This window comes from Eleutherodactylus coqui, chromosome 2 (assembly GCF_035609145.1).
Source record: "Eleutherodactylus coqui strain aEleCoq1 chromosome 2, aEleCoq1.hap1, whole genome shotgun sequence".
Classification (NCBI taxonomy): Eukaryota; Metazoa; Chordata; class Amphibia; order Anura; family Eleutherodactylidae; genus Eleutherodactylus; species Eleutherodactylus coqui.
In genome coordinates this window covers 127629010-127645260 of record NC_089838.1, presented here as the reverse complement: position 1 = coordinate 127645260, position 16251 = coordinate 127629010, and the positions used below count along the sequence as shown (strand labels likewise).

General features: G+C 42.0%; 1 protein-coding gene across 1 annotated transcript in view; it reads left to right on the top strand.

Moving 5' to 3' along the window:
- The window catches only part of LOC136610028 (solute carrier family 23 member 1-like), a 175860-nt gene extending 168115 nt beyond the window's left edge, over positions 1-7745 (top strand). Inside the window, exons 11-12 of the mRNA XM_066589299.1 lie at positions 1750-1845; positions 7444-7745. Coding sequence (XP_066445396.1) covers positions 1750-1845; positions 7444-7619 — 272 coding nt within the window. The 3' untranslated portion in view covers positions 7620-7745. The remainder of the gene's footprint in view (positions 1-1749; positions 1846-7443) is intronic.
- The last annotated feature ends 8506 nt before the right edge of the window (positions 7746-16251 follow it).

The following is a 16251-nucleotide window of genomic DNA, read 5'->3' as shown; positions in this document are numbered from 1 at the left end:
TCTGCCTGAGGATGTGGTGATGGTGAACTCACTAAAAGAGTTCAAGAGGGGCCTGGATGCCTTTCTAGAGCATTACAATATTACATGTTATAATCACTAATTACTTCAGAAGGATTGTTGATTCAGAGATTATTCTGATTGCCAGATTTGCAGTCGGAAAGGATTTGTTTTTTCCTAAAATTAGGAAAATTGGCTTCTATCTCATGGGGGGTTTTGCCTTCCTCTAGATCGACAGAGGAAAATTTCAAACTGGGTGGATAGATGTCTTTTTTTTAGTCTTACACACTATATTGCTATGTCACTGTTTCTAGAAGGCAAGACGAGAGATGGAGACAAGTCAATATGCAAATCAGAGAGAAGGCAGAACTGCACATTAATAAGGATATGCAAGTATAAGTAAAATTCAAAGAAGATACATAGGACAGAGACCATTGAATGGCTCTGTAACTAAGACAAAGAGTAAGGTAATTAGCTCAAATAGAATATTAAGAGAAACAGGAAGAGGAAATATGAAGATGGCACCAGGTAGTGCACTATGCTTAGGAGAACAGAGAGTTAAAATCAATTTATATACTGCTGACCTTTTACAGTTGTGTATATGCAAGTCCAGTGTCAGCCAGAATCAGAGTTGAAGGGCCTGTTACTGCTTCTTGTCTCATCCAACAGAAGGAAATATTATTAACATGTGGTTTTCACTAGCAAGAGTGAAGAAAAATCCCTTGACCTGCTTACAAATTAATCACAGATAGAATAGAGATCTTATCTGAAAATCTAGAATCAGGGCTATTTTAATACACTAGTGGGCTCCGTGTAAAGATTTCTTGAATGGGTCCCCCTCCTGAACATTTAGGATTATAACTCTTTTGCAATGGACACTGGGTGAGACAATCCCCTCTCACTGGACATTAGGTGACAGAACCCCCTTCTCACTGGGCATTGGGTAATAGGACATTCTCTTCTCTTATACAGGTGTGTCTGACCAGGGTAAATTCCCCATGCTACCCTGTACATTGGTTGGCTCTGTACTCAGGAGTTCGTCTCTCTGCAGCCCATGGATGAAACCTCTTAAAATCTCATCCATACTGCTGGTACTGTAAACTGCTGCAGACTTTCCACATCAAATTCTGCTGTGGAAAATCAGCAGCTTTTTCACCGTGTGTGAACATACCCTAAGGCCAACGGCACCAACGGATTTGTATTGCAAATGCCGTTCATTACATGCTATGGAAAAGTGATTCTTCCTTCACACATGCAAAATCGAATTGCGATTTCCACGAGCAGAGGAAAAATCGCAGCATGCTCCATTTGCATGCGGATTCCACACGAACAGCTTCTATTGAAGTCAATGGAAGCCATCCAACCCGTGGCCCTTCTGCAATTGATATTGCGGAAAGCTCATGGATTCCACTTCATAGCCTAGCGATGGTGCGGGAAAAAAACATTTTGAAAAAAAAATCTGTACTGCGATGTCCGACGACAAGCTGCTGGGTTCATCTGCAGTACAGATTATCCATCCACAACACAGATGCAGGCGGATGCCGGGTGGGCACAGGGTTGGTTTCCACAGTGAGCTCTTGCATGCGGAATCCGACTTGTTCGAGTCTATAACTCTGATTGTTAATAACAGCTCCAGCATTATAATACTGCAAATGTCAAAAGGAAATTGTACTGTACATAGCATATTGTACTTGTGGAACTGATGCCTGAAGACTGAAGTTTAATTATGGGTTTTTGTCTCTTTTGCTTAAGGAGTGGAGGAACTTGACCAAACCATAACGGTGCTTCTCACAACTAGAATGTTTGTTGGCGGTTTCTTTGGATGCTTTCTTGATAACACAATTCCAGGTAAAGTATGCCCATATAAGAATTCATGTTGCTTCATGTTGTTCCCTGTTGCAACACTGTTTCCATAATGAAGTTGAAAGGCCAATCTGGTGAATTTTTTTTGAATCATTATAATTTAACTCGTCCCCCAGTGTATATAAGTCGGTGTATATAAGTCCTTTTAGTTATTCCTTTCTCTCTGAAAATTTTTGAAATCCTTATGTTCAGTTGAGTCATGTGATCTTATTGTGTATCACTAGTCTCTCTGTGATTTCTGCAGAAAACAATCTCAGTCACCTTGTGATAAAACTGCATGGACTGCCGCACACAAGTTTTTCACCGGGGAGGGGGAACATCCTAACAGAAATTCCTGTCACTATCGGTCTATTATCATGGCTCCATCCAGCTCCTGGCCCACAGTTATAATGAAGGAGATCACAGTTCATCCTCCATGACTGTATACTTATGGTCTTTAGCTTATAATGACAATCACACTGTCCTCCCAGCAGGCAAGAGATGAAACTGGCTCTAGCAGATCATGTATTGCTGTGCTAATGTATCATGGGGTTGCTAGTACAGCATAGAGAAACAGAAAAGAGGGAGAAATCTAAAAATCAACATAGTATCTGATATCTATCTGACAGGAGGCTGCACTGCTTGAAAGTGAGTGTAACATACAGAGGAGACATGCATACTGTGACAATCAGGTGAGGGGTGCAGTGATGGAAATACGTGATTTCATTGGCGTGGACCATTAAGACACTACATACGTCACCTAATGTCCATCTGATATGAAACTTTTAAAGAATGTAATTTTTTGAAATGATTGCACTTGTATACCTCTTCAGATGTACATTTTCAGATGTAAATCTAAGTACACCTCAAAAGTCTGTAAAGTGTCTATATAAAATAGAAATTTGAGGAACCAAGAAATGTGTAAAAAAGCAAAAATATAAAGAGATGATTTTTGTTTGATTAAATATCCTCCTAAGCCGATACAAATACTACACAGCACTGTTCACATCCAAAATATATATCTTCATCTTTATTACTTTTGTTAGACTACTTTAGCCTGTTACCAGCATTCATTTTCCATAGAGAACCATTGCAGGAACTTAAAGGGGTTGCCCCCGCGCCGAAACGGGTTTTTTTTTTTTTTCAACAGCCCCCCCGTTCGGCGCGAGACAAACCCGATGCAGGGACCTAAAAAAAAATCCACACAGCGCTTACCTGAATCCCCGCGCTCCGGTGACTTCTTACTTACCGGTTAAAGATGGCCGCCGGGATCTTCTCCTTCGGTGGACCGCAGCTCTTCTGTGCGGTCCATTGCCGATTCCAGCCCCCTGATTGGCTGGAATCGGCACGTGACGGGGCGGAGCTACACGGAGCCGCTCTCCTGCACGAGCGGCCCCATTCAGAAAAGAAGAAGACCCGGACTGCGCAAGCGCGTCTAATCTGGAGATTAGACGCCGAAAATTAGACGGCACCATGGAGACGAGGACGCCAGCAACGGAACAGGTAAGTGAATAACTTCTGTATGGCTCATAATTAATGCACAATGTACATTACAAAGTGCATTAATATGGCCATACAGAAGTGTATAGACCCACTTGCTTTCGCGGGACAACCCCTTTAATCATATGCCCTGGCTAGGGGAGTAACTAGGAAAGATTGACAGACTGGGCCCATAGAAAATTTTGAATGTGGCTCCCCTCGGGCATGAACATTTATCAGCCCCATATAAAACCTAGGGCTTATTCACACGAACGATGCGATTTGCCTAAAAGTCGCACAGATATGATATTCATTCTTTTGAAGGGATTCAATCACGTGAGCAACTTTTTTCTCACAGCACTTTCTATTTTTTAACGGAACTCCTCGCCCATTGTTTTCAATGGGACCTTAACAGACATTGCATGACACTTTGAAGTCAATGGGAAACACTTGCGATCCTATCGCATGTTGGCAAGTGCAATATCAGTCTGAGTTTTTCGGCCCAATATCGCGCTCACCCATGTGAATGTAGCCTTAGGGCCTGTTCACATTATAACTGCGTATTACACACGCATATATCCCGAACATAGCATGCGGTGAATGGAGGCAATGAAAGTCAATGGACTTTCATTCTTCCTTTCACACCTGCGTGTAGGCACTGCGTATCAATATGCTGGAGAAATAAATTGCAATATGCTCTATTTCATTGGGTATCATACGCAGCCCTTGAATGGGCTGCATATGGAATGCTGTCCCTATGCATACATTTCATACAGGAAGCATTTTTATATGCCACGTTGTACGCATATGCCCCGTATGAACGAACCCTTAAAAATAGGACACACTTTCCTAAGGAGTCACACTTTAAACAAACTAGGCTGTTAAGTGCGTCCTTACAAGCTTGGGAATAGTGCAAATACAACCCTAATTCAACTCAGACCTTAATATTATGTGATACCATACATACAAGGTGGAAATATTAACACTATTCATGCTTCTATCATACTGTTACTGAACAAAACCCACAATAGCAAGACCTTCATATAATAACACTATATAAGGGGCAATAATACCACTGCATCATGATGACATATTAACAACTCCTAGTGACAGAATAATACTGATCTACTGTTACTGATAAAAAAGACCACTCTAAATATCAGTCCCAAAAATAATAACATTATATGAGGGCCAAATAATACCCCCGACCATGACCACACAATACCACCATACTGTTACTGAAAAAAAAACTTAAATAAAGGTACCCATATAGTGGTAGAAGCCAGCTGTACATAAGCGCTATGCACGTGATTTCAGTGCAGTTACCTCTAGTGATCACAGTGACGCCCCCTCTGAGTTGTTCACTTTTTCCGTCTTTTCCATCTGACTCAGACCACCATGATGACTTCTCTGAGCAACTACTTGTCTTTACAGAATGTGACACATAGACATCTTCATAGCCTCTCTTTTCCGGCACCCTCCCTATGTTTTTTCATACCTCTACACAATCTCTTCATTTATAGTGCCTTAGATAGTAATAATGACATCTGTAGTGCCCCAAACAATATTAGTATCTCCCTTTTTTTGCTCCCTGTATACACCACACTGTACATGTACCTTCACACAGTAAAAGTACACAATTCATGCTCCCACTCAGTAATAATGCCACTTGTAGGCCCCCTTTCAGCAATTAAGCCACCATTTATACCCCAAACATGGTGGTAATATCCCATTTTTCACCCAACACAGTAATACTTTTTTCCCCCACTAAGTAATAATGTTTCTTTATGCCTACACTCAGTAATAATGCTAGGTTTATGCACACTTTCAGTAATTACCCTTCTTTTTTTGCCCCAACTTGGTAATAATAGCTCATTATGCAGTTAGGGCTCCAACCCACTTGCTTTTTTTTTTTTACGCATTATAGCTTGCCTTTTTTTCTTGCTATATGGGCTCCTGCACACTTGCGTTTTTTTCACACGTTATAGCTTGCCTTTTTTGCATGTTATATTGCTGCTTTTTTTTCACGCGATTGTCAATGGGACTTTCTAATGTTAAAAATGCTTTGCAAGTTGGTGCGTTTTTAACATTAGAAAGTCCCATTGACAATCGCGTGAAAAAAAAAAGCAGCAATATAGCATGAAAAAAAGGCAAGCTATAACGTGTGAAAAAAACGCAAGTGTGCAGGAGCCCATATGGCATGAAAAAAAAGCAAGCTATAACGCGTGAAAAAAACGCAAGTGGGTTGGAGCCCTTAGGCCTCATGTCCACGGGGAAAATCAGATCCGCTGCGGATTTGTAACGAGGATTTGGGCTGCGGATGCACTGTAATTATCTTTTATTTTTCATGCGGGAGATCAATTGAGCTATGTGCTCTATGAGCTCCCACATGCGTGATCCTAATCTAAATGGAGCATGTACATTTCTTTTCATGCTCCAGAAATGTTTAAATTCACTTTTATTGACCATCCGCGGGTATTTGGCCTCATGTCCACGGGAAAAATAAGAATTAAAATCCACAGCATTTTTCCCGCACGCGGATCCGCGCCCCATAGAAATGCATTGAGCACCTGCGGGTAGATAAATACCCGCGGATGGTAATTAAAAAAATTTCTGGAGCATGAAAAAAAATGTACATGCTCCATTTAGGTGCGGATCACGCATGCGGGAGCACATAGCTCAATTGATCTCCCGCATGAAAAATAAAAGACAATTACAGTGCATCTGCAGCCCAAATCTGTGTTACAAACCCACAGCAGATCTGATTTTCCCCATGGACATGAGGCCTTAATCTACCCGCGGGTGGTCAATGCATTCCTATGGGGCGCGGATCCGCGTGCGGGAAAAACGCTCCGGATTTTAATTCTTAATTTGCCCGTGGACATGAGGCCTTACTCAGTATTTATGCCATCTTTATGCCCCCTGCTTAGTGATTATATCTTCTACAACAGAAGTACCCCCTTTGCACCCCTGAAAAGAAATACATTATTGTTACTCACTTAACCCCATTGAAGAGAGTTTGCACTTTTCCCTCTGGCATCAGAACCTGTGGCTCTCAGCTATGCCATAGAATTCAGTTCAGCCACCGAGTCATATTAGCTTAGCCTCCTTCAAAGGCATTCTGATGCTGCAGAGAAATGAGCCTAATCAATAATGGGTTGGTCCACTTTTTTAGGTGATCTCAGTTTTCAGGCACCAGTGAACAGGTTCCTCAAGACGTTGACCATCCTCCATACTCAACTTGACTTATTCCCACTACAGCAACTCCATCAGCTGGTTCATATTTTACAGATAAGTAGGAGCAGATCTCACAGCCCTTTCCAGCATATACCAAACATGTTCAATGAGATTCTGGTGAGTTTGGGGGCCAAGGCAATGCAGAAACTTTAATGTCATGTTCCTCCCACCACTCCCTACCTCAATGACGTAGAGAATTGTCCTGTGTAGAAATGACACTCTAGTTGGAGGAAGACTTCCTGAAAATATGGGTGCAGATGGTCAGCTAACAGGTCCCTGTAGTGTTCACAATTCAAGGATTGTGGTATGATGACCAACAGTGCAAGGCAATGCCAGGTAAACACTTCAAAGGCTATGACACTGATACCACCAGTCTGTTGAACCCCAACGGTACACCCATGGGATATCCCCTTCTTTTCTTATATCATACCCCACTAAAGGGCTGATAATCTGAATGGATTTTTCTTAGTGTATCATTTAGATGATGTGTGAAGTTTGTGTATATCAATTAGTTATTTGTGTATGGTTCTAACAAGACTTTGGTGCATACATACATCTGGTTTAAGGTAACACACATTCACCTGAGTATGTTGAGAATGTCATCAATGTATTATATTATGAGCAAATAGGCAAATTGGAAGAGTACAACAGGTATAACTTGCCTTTGAATAAGCTACTAAAGCATCAGATAGAGAGCTTTCATCCCCTGAATCAAAACTGAATGGCCTAAATTACTTTGCAATGACTATAAAATCTACTTGCTTAAGCATCTGATCTCAGGATGTTGCTCTTCAACATTCTTGCATGTTTTGGCTAGCAACCAGCATAGTGCAATAAATCATTTGTGCTGCAAAGAAATGAAGACCTTGTTTTCTTATTTCCGCTTAGGTTCAGACGAAGAAAGGGGAACTGCTACTTGGCATAAACAAATGCATGGAGGGAAAACTAATGGCAGCGTAGGACAATCTTGTTATGATCTGCCTTTTGTCACAAAATACCTAAGAAGGCTTTCATGGACTCGATACATTCCATTCTTGCCAGCACTTCAGATGGATAAGAATTAACTACCCTCCTCCAACACACTGTGTTTCATAAGCTGCATTGAAAAGCTACATGCTCAAGATTTCCGTCTTACCCGAAGAAAGAAGGTCATCAGTGTCGCTCCTTCATTAAAACATACTTGTGTCTCCTTTACTAGTGATTAGAGATGAGCGAACACCAAAATGTTCGGGTGTTCGTTATTCGTAACGAACTTCCCGTGATGCTCGAGGGTTCGTTTCGAACAACGAACCCCATTGAAGTCAATGGGCGACCAGAACATTTTTGTATTTCGCCGATGCTCGCTAAGGTTTTCATGTGTGAAAATCTGGGCAATTCAGGAAAGTGATGGGAATGACACAGTGACGGATAGGGCAGGCGAGGGGCTACATGGTGGGCTGCATCTCAAGTTCACAGGTCCCACTATTAAGCCACAATAGCGGCAAGAGTGCCCCCCCCCCCCACTGTCAGCATAAAGATCGTCCTCCTCTGGCACAGCTGTAACAGCTGTAGCAGAGAAGAACGATGTTTGCCCATTGAATTCAATGGAACCGGCAATACAGCCGACTCCACTGAATGCAATGGGCTGCCGGCGATCGCAGGATGAATGGTCGGAAAGGGGTTAAATATATAACCCCTTTCCTGCAATTCATCCAGAAATGTGTTACACTAAAAATATATACCGGCGTATAAGGCGACGGGGCGTATAAGACGACCCCCCAACTGTCACCTTATACGCCGGTAATACAGTGGAGCAAAGAATAAAAATCATTACTTACGTTTTTAGATGATCTGCGGCGCTCCTGCAGGCTGTCACTCCCTCCTAATCCACGGCAGACAAGCTTTCTCTATGAAAGACTTTAAATCCCTGCCTCCAGAAGCACACGTGCCTTCAGCCAATCACAGCCAATGACAATGATGTCATTGAATGGCTGTGATTGGCTGTGTTTCTGGAGGCGGGGATTTCAAGGCTTGAAATCCCCGCCTCCAGAAACACAGCCAATCACAGCCATTCAATGACATCATTGTCATTGGCTGTGATTGGCTGAAGGCACGTGTCTTTCTGGAGGCAGGGATTTAAAGTCTTTCGTGGAGAAAGCAATACTCTGCCGTGGACCAGGAGGGAGTGACAGCCTGCAGGAGCGCCGCAGATCATCTAAAAACGTAAGTAATGCTTTTTATTCTTTGCTCCACTGTATTACCGGCGTATAAGGTGACAGTTGGGGGGTCGTCTTATACGCCCCGTCGCCTTATACGCCGGTATATATTTTTAGTGTAACACATTTCTGGATGAATTGCAGGAAAGGGGTTATATATTTAACCCCTTTCCGACCATTCATCCTGCGATCGCCGGCAGCCCATTGCATTCAGTGGAGTCGGCTGTATTGCCGGTTCCATTGAATTCAATGGGCAAACATCGTTCTTCTCTGCTACAGCTGTTACAGCTGTGCCAGAGAAGAAGGATTTGTCTTCTATATGTTCTCAATGGGGTCAGCGCTGCTGCCGCTGGCCCCATTGAGCGCATATAGAATGCATCCATAGCGAACCGCGGGAGGGGCAGACTTTCATATCAGGCGGACACCTTATCTCCCCAGCCACTCACAGCAGGGGGGTGGTATAGGGCTTAAACGTTGCAGGGGGAAGTTGTAATGCCTTCCCTGTCTTTATATTGGCCAAAAAAAAGCGCTAACGTCTCAGGGAAGAAAGTTTAATTTACCAGAACACCGCATGGTGTTCGTTACGAATAACGAACATCCCGAACACCCTAATATTCGCACGAATATCAAGCTCGGACGAACGCGTTCGCTCATCTCTACTAGTGATACAGTAGGTTTACAGCATTTCTTTTAGTAATAGACCACTGATTGTTTGTGTCCAGCTTTTACCATTCAGTGCCTTGTATAATGATTGCTTTATTATCTAATTGAAATGTGATTGATACACCAAAGCAAGATAAATCTCAATAAAAGTGTGCTTTTTTAAAACTGCATTAATGTGTATGCAACAAATTGCTTTACTAATATTGCTTAAGAAGTTTTTGTCACATATGTTATATCGAAATATGCCAGGTAGGGCAGAGCCTGCTGGATGGCGCACGTATGAGCTGAGCTCTCTTACTGCCAAAATCTTGCAAGCCAAACTCAAAACCACTTACCAGTAACATCGTGAAGCCAAACCAGAGTGAGAAGACTTGGGATACTCCCTAAACACCGGGACCAAGCAGTTCACCGATGGAGATGGTGAAATTTCTCCTGCGGCCTCTCCTGATGGAGGACCGAAGATGCCATTGGAAACAAGTGAGGAACAGCAAGATGGGGAGGACTCCAACACTGAGAGCACCTCAGACATGCAAGAACTCACTCTCTGTTTCTCGAAGTTTCCTCAAAAAGGCTCTGTCCAGAGCACTAACCCCTGTAGCCAACAAACTGGCCAATATTGAAGCAGACATTCGCCATATTAGGAATAGGGTTGAATCCCAGAAGCAAACGTACCATGCAATCATTAACTTTAGCACTACACTAAAATATCAAATACTGCAGCAGCACTCACAGCTTAATCAAGCACTTATCCTCATTGATGATCAGGAAAACTGAAGTAGGAGAAAAAAAGTCGGAATCAGCACATACTAAACAAATTAAATTTAATTGCCCATTGAAATCAATGGGAGCGTGCTTGCATGCTTATTTTTGCACATGCAAATACACAGGGCATAAGAGCTCAAAAAATACAGTAAAATACACACCCACACATGCAAAAATGCAACGTCTATTGCGCAAATACACAGGGCAAATGCCCACGAAATATGCTTACATCCATGGGAGGCCGGCCTTACTTTGAATCAGAGTGCTATACGCATATGGACGCAGGGGTGTAACTATAGGGAATGCGGTTGCACCAAGGCCCATGAGCCTTAGGGGGCCTATAAAGCCTCTCCTCTCCATATAGAGAGCCCGGTACTATGAATAAAGCATTATAGTTGGGGGCCCTGTTACAGGGTTTGCATTGGGGCCCAGGACCTCCAAGTTACACCTTTGCATGGACGTATTAGATCCCCATAGCAAAATGGCCATGTAGCTTCTGAAATACTATAGCAAACAAAACCGTTTTTGGAAGAAGTATTCATCCTATGACTTCTAAGAAATTTTCTTAGTGAAAATCCTGATAAGAGGATGAGATCTATGTCCCCAGTGTCCGACTGATGAAAACATCATAAGATAAAATGTCTGGATACAATAACTGTTGTATTCTTCATATGTATGACTGCCGGCAAAATACCAGCATAAATAATAAATAACAAACTATACCGATTTCAAGTGTATGGTACTTGTGAATTAACTGTATAAGCAAGTAAATAAGATGCAGGAGACGCTGCATGGGGTAATACTGGGGTATATTAAAAAACTAAGTGTACTTATCATACAAAGGTAATCTGTAGGTGATGGACATCTGGTCCTGACCAGTCAAGAAGTAGGAAGCAGAGAAGTATAGTAGCAGCTCTCCAATTGATTTCAATTGGAATGAAGCCGGCACTTCAACAATCCTCTTCTGGCCACTGATGACGACGTCCGGCCCACTGCAATGAACTATGGGCCAAAAATGATCAGCTAATGGATGAGTGTCCAAAGCAGTGTACCCCCATCCATCAACTAGTGATGACTAGAGATGAGCGAGCATACTCGTCCGAGCTTGATGCTCGTTCGAGTATTAGGGTGCTCGAGATGCTCGTTACTCGAGACGAGCACCACGCGGTACTCATCTCGATTAAACGAGCACTGACCATTGAATTCAATGGAGCCGGCAATGCAGCCGGCTCCATTGAAAACAATGGGTTGCCGGCGAGCGCGGGATGAATTTTCGGGAAGGGCTTAAAAATATAAGCCCTTGCCTGAAAATCATCCTAAGATGTGTTAAAATAAAAAAAAAAAATTATGTCAGCATAAAGATCGTTCTCCTCTGCCACAGCCAATCAGAGGCAGCTCTCACTCACACCCATTCATGAATTCATGAATGGGTGAGTGAGTGCTGCCTCTGATTGACTCAGCGCAGGGACCAATCAGAGGCAGCACTCACCCATTCATGAATTCATGAATGGGTGTGAGTGAGAGCTGCCTCTAATTGGTGAGGCTGTGACCAATCAGAGGCAGCTCATTCAGCAGGCGGGGATTTTAAATCCCCGGCTGTTGAATACTACTCAGAGCAGTTCAGGAGAACTGCCGGCCAGACGCGGCTGAACTCCGGCTGCAGCAGAAAGGTGAGTATACATTTTTTTATTTTTACACATTTTAGGATGATTTTCAGGTAAGGGCTTATATTTTTAAGCCCTTCCCGAAAATTCATCCCGCGCTTGCCGGCAGCCCATTGCTTTCAATGGAGCCGGCTGTATTGCCGGCTCCATTGAATTCAATGGGCTAACATCGTTCTTCTCTGCCACAGCTGTTACAGCTGTGGCAGAGGAGAACGATCTTTATGCTGACAGTGCGGGGGGGGGGGGGGGGGTCTCACTTTTGCCACTATTGTGGCTTAATAGTTAGACCTCGGAGCCCGAAATGCAGCCCTGCATGTTGCTCCTCGCCTGCCCTATCCATTTCTGTGGTTTTTACATGACTTTGGTGATTTGCTAAGATTTTCACAAATGAAAACCTTAGCGGAGCACCAGTCATATACAAAAATGCTCTAGTCGCCCATTGACTTCAATGGGGCTCGTTACTCGAAACGAACTCTCGAGCATCACTGAAAGTTCGACTCGAGTAACGAGCACTCGAGCATTTTGGTGCTCGCTCATCTCTAGTGATGACCTATCAGTTAAAAAGAGGAAAGACAACCCCTTTAACGTCTTAATGACTAAGCATTAAGAAAAACGTCCCCAGGTGAGCCATTTCTCATAAGCTATGCCTTAGCATTTCGGAATGTGTCTATGGCAGATCGTGTTCCTTCCTGGAAGCTAGATAGAAGATCACTTCACACATTTCCACAATTTTACACAGTATTACAATACAAGGCAAACGTCAAAGTTTTTTCACTGTATCTAGAGGTGATTTACATTTCGAAACTTTGTAAAAAAGAAATCACATTTTTTTTACCCACAGCAACCAATCACAGCAGAGCTTTCATTTCATATTCTGCTCTTGAAATATGAAAGCTGTGCTGTGATTGGCTGCCATGGGCAACCACAATAATTTCTCTGTTACTCAGATTTCATAGCCCGATTTCTTAAAATAGTACAGTTTTCAAGGTTATTTATATAAAGGATGTATAAATATGATGCATGTCAGCACTGAAAAGGTTTATAACAGCAGGTGGACTCATTTCTGCGCAAAACACATGTATCACTTTCATCCTTCACAGAGAAATCAACAAATCTGGGGGGTGTTGAAATGAATGAGCAGTAGTATAACACCATATTCATATATTGTCCTTAGGTAGAAACTTGGCATATTGTTAAAATGACATCTAGCACTTTACACTCATGGGTGCCTTATTGCAGGTTTGCATCAAAACATCATGTTTAGTTAGAAGATGTTTCAGCTAGAAATGTATTTTTGTAATTTCTTTACAATTTATATCTGTACAATTCCAACAATCCACATAATCCTCTTCATTCATCATGGATTCAGATTTCATTTACAAGTATGTAAAAAACGATAACTTGACATTCAACGTGTTAAGATAGCTTAACTGTAAATCAATATCATGTTAATTATTTCTACATCTGTCTGTTGAATTAACCGCTTCATACTAGAAAATACAGAAAACATAAAGCATGTTAGTTAGGGTACAAGTTAGCATTGCCACTTACACCATATGTTTATTATGTAGCTATGCTTGCAGGAGATTAAACAAAGGATCTACTTGTCTATTGGCTGTAGCTGGTATTGTAGTATTCACCTGTATGCATCTAAGCTTCAATACCAGACACAATAAAGGGTCACGAGTGAGGCAGTTAGTGGATAAAAATCCCAATCCATTTTTCTAATCTCACAGAACAGAATTCAGGAGTTAGTCACTGTTTTGTTATATGGACTTGGAATGCATATATTATATTGCTCATTGTCAGGTTATTTGCCATTTACTTTCGGGTGCATGTACCCAGCTGGCAGAAAAGTCTGACCATACCTAAGTCTTTCTATCAGCAAATTGACTATTTGGTTATTACTTTTGCCCTACTAATAACACTATATAAAGGCCAAATAATACTGCCTGACCATGATTACAAATTACCACTACATAGTGACTGAATAATACCACATATGCTGTTACTAAATACAAGGATCAGTATTATCAATAATAAATGATATCACAACTAAATAACACCCCCAGGATATGGCTACATGATACCACCATAGTGGGAAGCCCAAATCTGAGTTTCTGTCAATTACCTTACCCAACTTGTACAGGACCCAACTAGAAGGAGGGCTATTGTGGACTTAATATTAACCTACAGATCTGGCAGAGTAACAGGGGTGCCCTGGAGTCATTGTATTTTGTGTATCTGGACTTTTCCAAAGTGTTTGATGCTGTGATGAAGATAAAATGAGAATGCTTGGTCTGGGAGAAAATGTGATATTGAGTAAGTAACTGGTTCAGTGATAGAAAGCAGAGGGTGGTTATAAATCGTACATACTCTGATTGGGTCACTGTTAGTAGTGGGGTACCACAGGGTCAATATTGGGCTCTATTTTTTTTATATATGTATTAATGACCTGGTATGAGGATGGCACAGTGAAATATCAATACTTGCAGATGACACAAAACTAAGTAAAGTAATTAACACAAGAGAGGACACAAAGCGGTTGAAAGAGGATCTGGATAAGTTGGGGTCTTGGCCAGAAAAGTGTCAAATGATGTTTAACACTGAAGTAAGGTTATGCACATGGGCAGAAGAAATACATGTCATCATTACAAACTAAATGGGAAACTACTGGGTAACACTGACATGGAAAAGGATTTGGGGGTTTTAGTTAACTGTAAGCTTAACTGGAGCAACCAGTGTCAGGCAGCTGCTGCCAAGGCAAATAGGATCATGAAATGCATCAAAAGAGGTCTGGGGGCACACGACAAGAACACTGTTCTTCCTCTTTACAAGTCACTGCTCAGACCACACATGGAATATTGTGTACAGTTTTGGGCACCGCTACTCAAGAAGGACATATCAAAACTTGAGCGGGTACAAAGACAGGCAACTAATGTAATAAATGGAATGGTGAGGACTACAATACCCAGAGAGGTTATCAAAATTGAGATTATTTAGTTTAGAAAAAAAGGGGCAACCTAATAACTATGTATGAATATATCAGGGGACAGTACAGAAATCTCTCCCATGATCTGTTTATACCCAGGACTGTGACTGTAACAAGGGGGCATGCTCTACGTCTAGAGGAAAGAAGGTTTCTACGCCGACATAGAAGGGGGTTCTTTACGGTAAGAGCAGTGAGACTATGGAAATCTCTGCCTGAGGACATGGTGAAGGCGAAATCGATAGAAGGGTTTAAGAGGGGCCTTGATGCCTTTCTTGCGTTATACAATATTACTTGTTGTAATCATTAATAACTTCAGAAGAGTTTTTGATTCATGGATTATTCCGATTGCCAGATTGGAGTAAAGAAGGAATTTTTCCCTTAAATGGGGTTAAATTGGCTTCTACCTCTTTTAGGTTTTTTTTTGCTTTCCGCTAGATCAACATTGGTGGATAATAGGCTGAACTGGATGGACATATGTCTTTTTTTAGCCTTACATACTATATAAAGCCCCATTTACATGGGACGAATTGTCGAGCAAACGCATCCCTCCTATGTTATTACACGGAAGCAAGCCAGAATGGAGGTGGAGTGGGCTAGGGAGTGTTCTCCCCCCACCCGCCTCCATTCAATGTAGACAGACAGTCGTTCAGAAATGAACGACTGCTATTTACACTGAACGGCTTGTCGTTTACGTTTCTACATGCAGAAACTTAACAACTCTCACTCAGTCGTTAAGTCTCTGCACGCATTTACATGGGATGATTATCATTCAAAATCCTGTGGGAGCGCAGGGATTTGAACAATTCTGAAAGATAATTGTCCCATGTAAATGGGCATTTACTTGGTTTTCCACACCTCTATACAATCTCCCCATCTACAGTGCCTCAGAGAGTTATAATGCCACTCATGGTGCCTCACACAATAATAGTATCCCCTTTTTGCCCTCTTTGTAGGACTCACTAGAAAGTGCCACTTTTTGTACCCCTACATAGGAAAAGTGCCTCCACTAAATAATAATGCCTTTTTTAGGCCCCCACTCAGTAATAATACTCCTTTTTCCCCCACTCAGTAATAATGTTCCCTTCTATGAGTCATATTACACCCTTATTCCCTCATTTTGCAATAATACCCTCTTTTTCCCCACTGAATAATAATGCACCCTTTTATGCTCCCACTCAGTCATAATATCTCCTTATATCGAACCTGTCACATCCCCATAGCACCATAAACTAAGTTATGGTCCTATTAGCAGAAGTGACTGGGTGCGAGCAATGTCATCCAGTGAAGTTTGTACAGTGCACGAAAATCTGACTCTCACACCACGCACTGTCCCCTAGACTTGTGGCACATACATTTATACTTAAAGTATCTGACAGAAAACACATATCAGTTAAAGTTCAACTCATCGATAAAAAATATA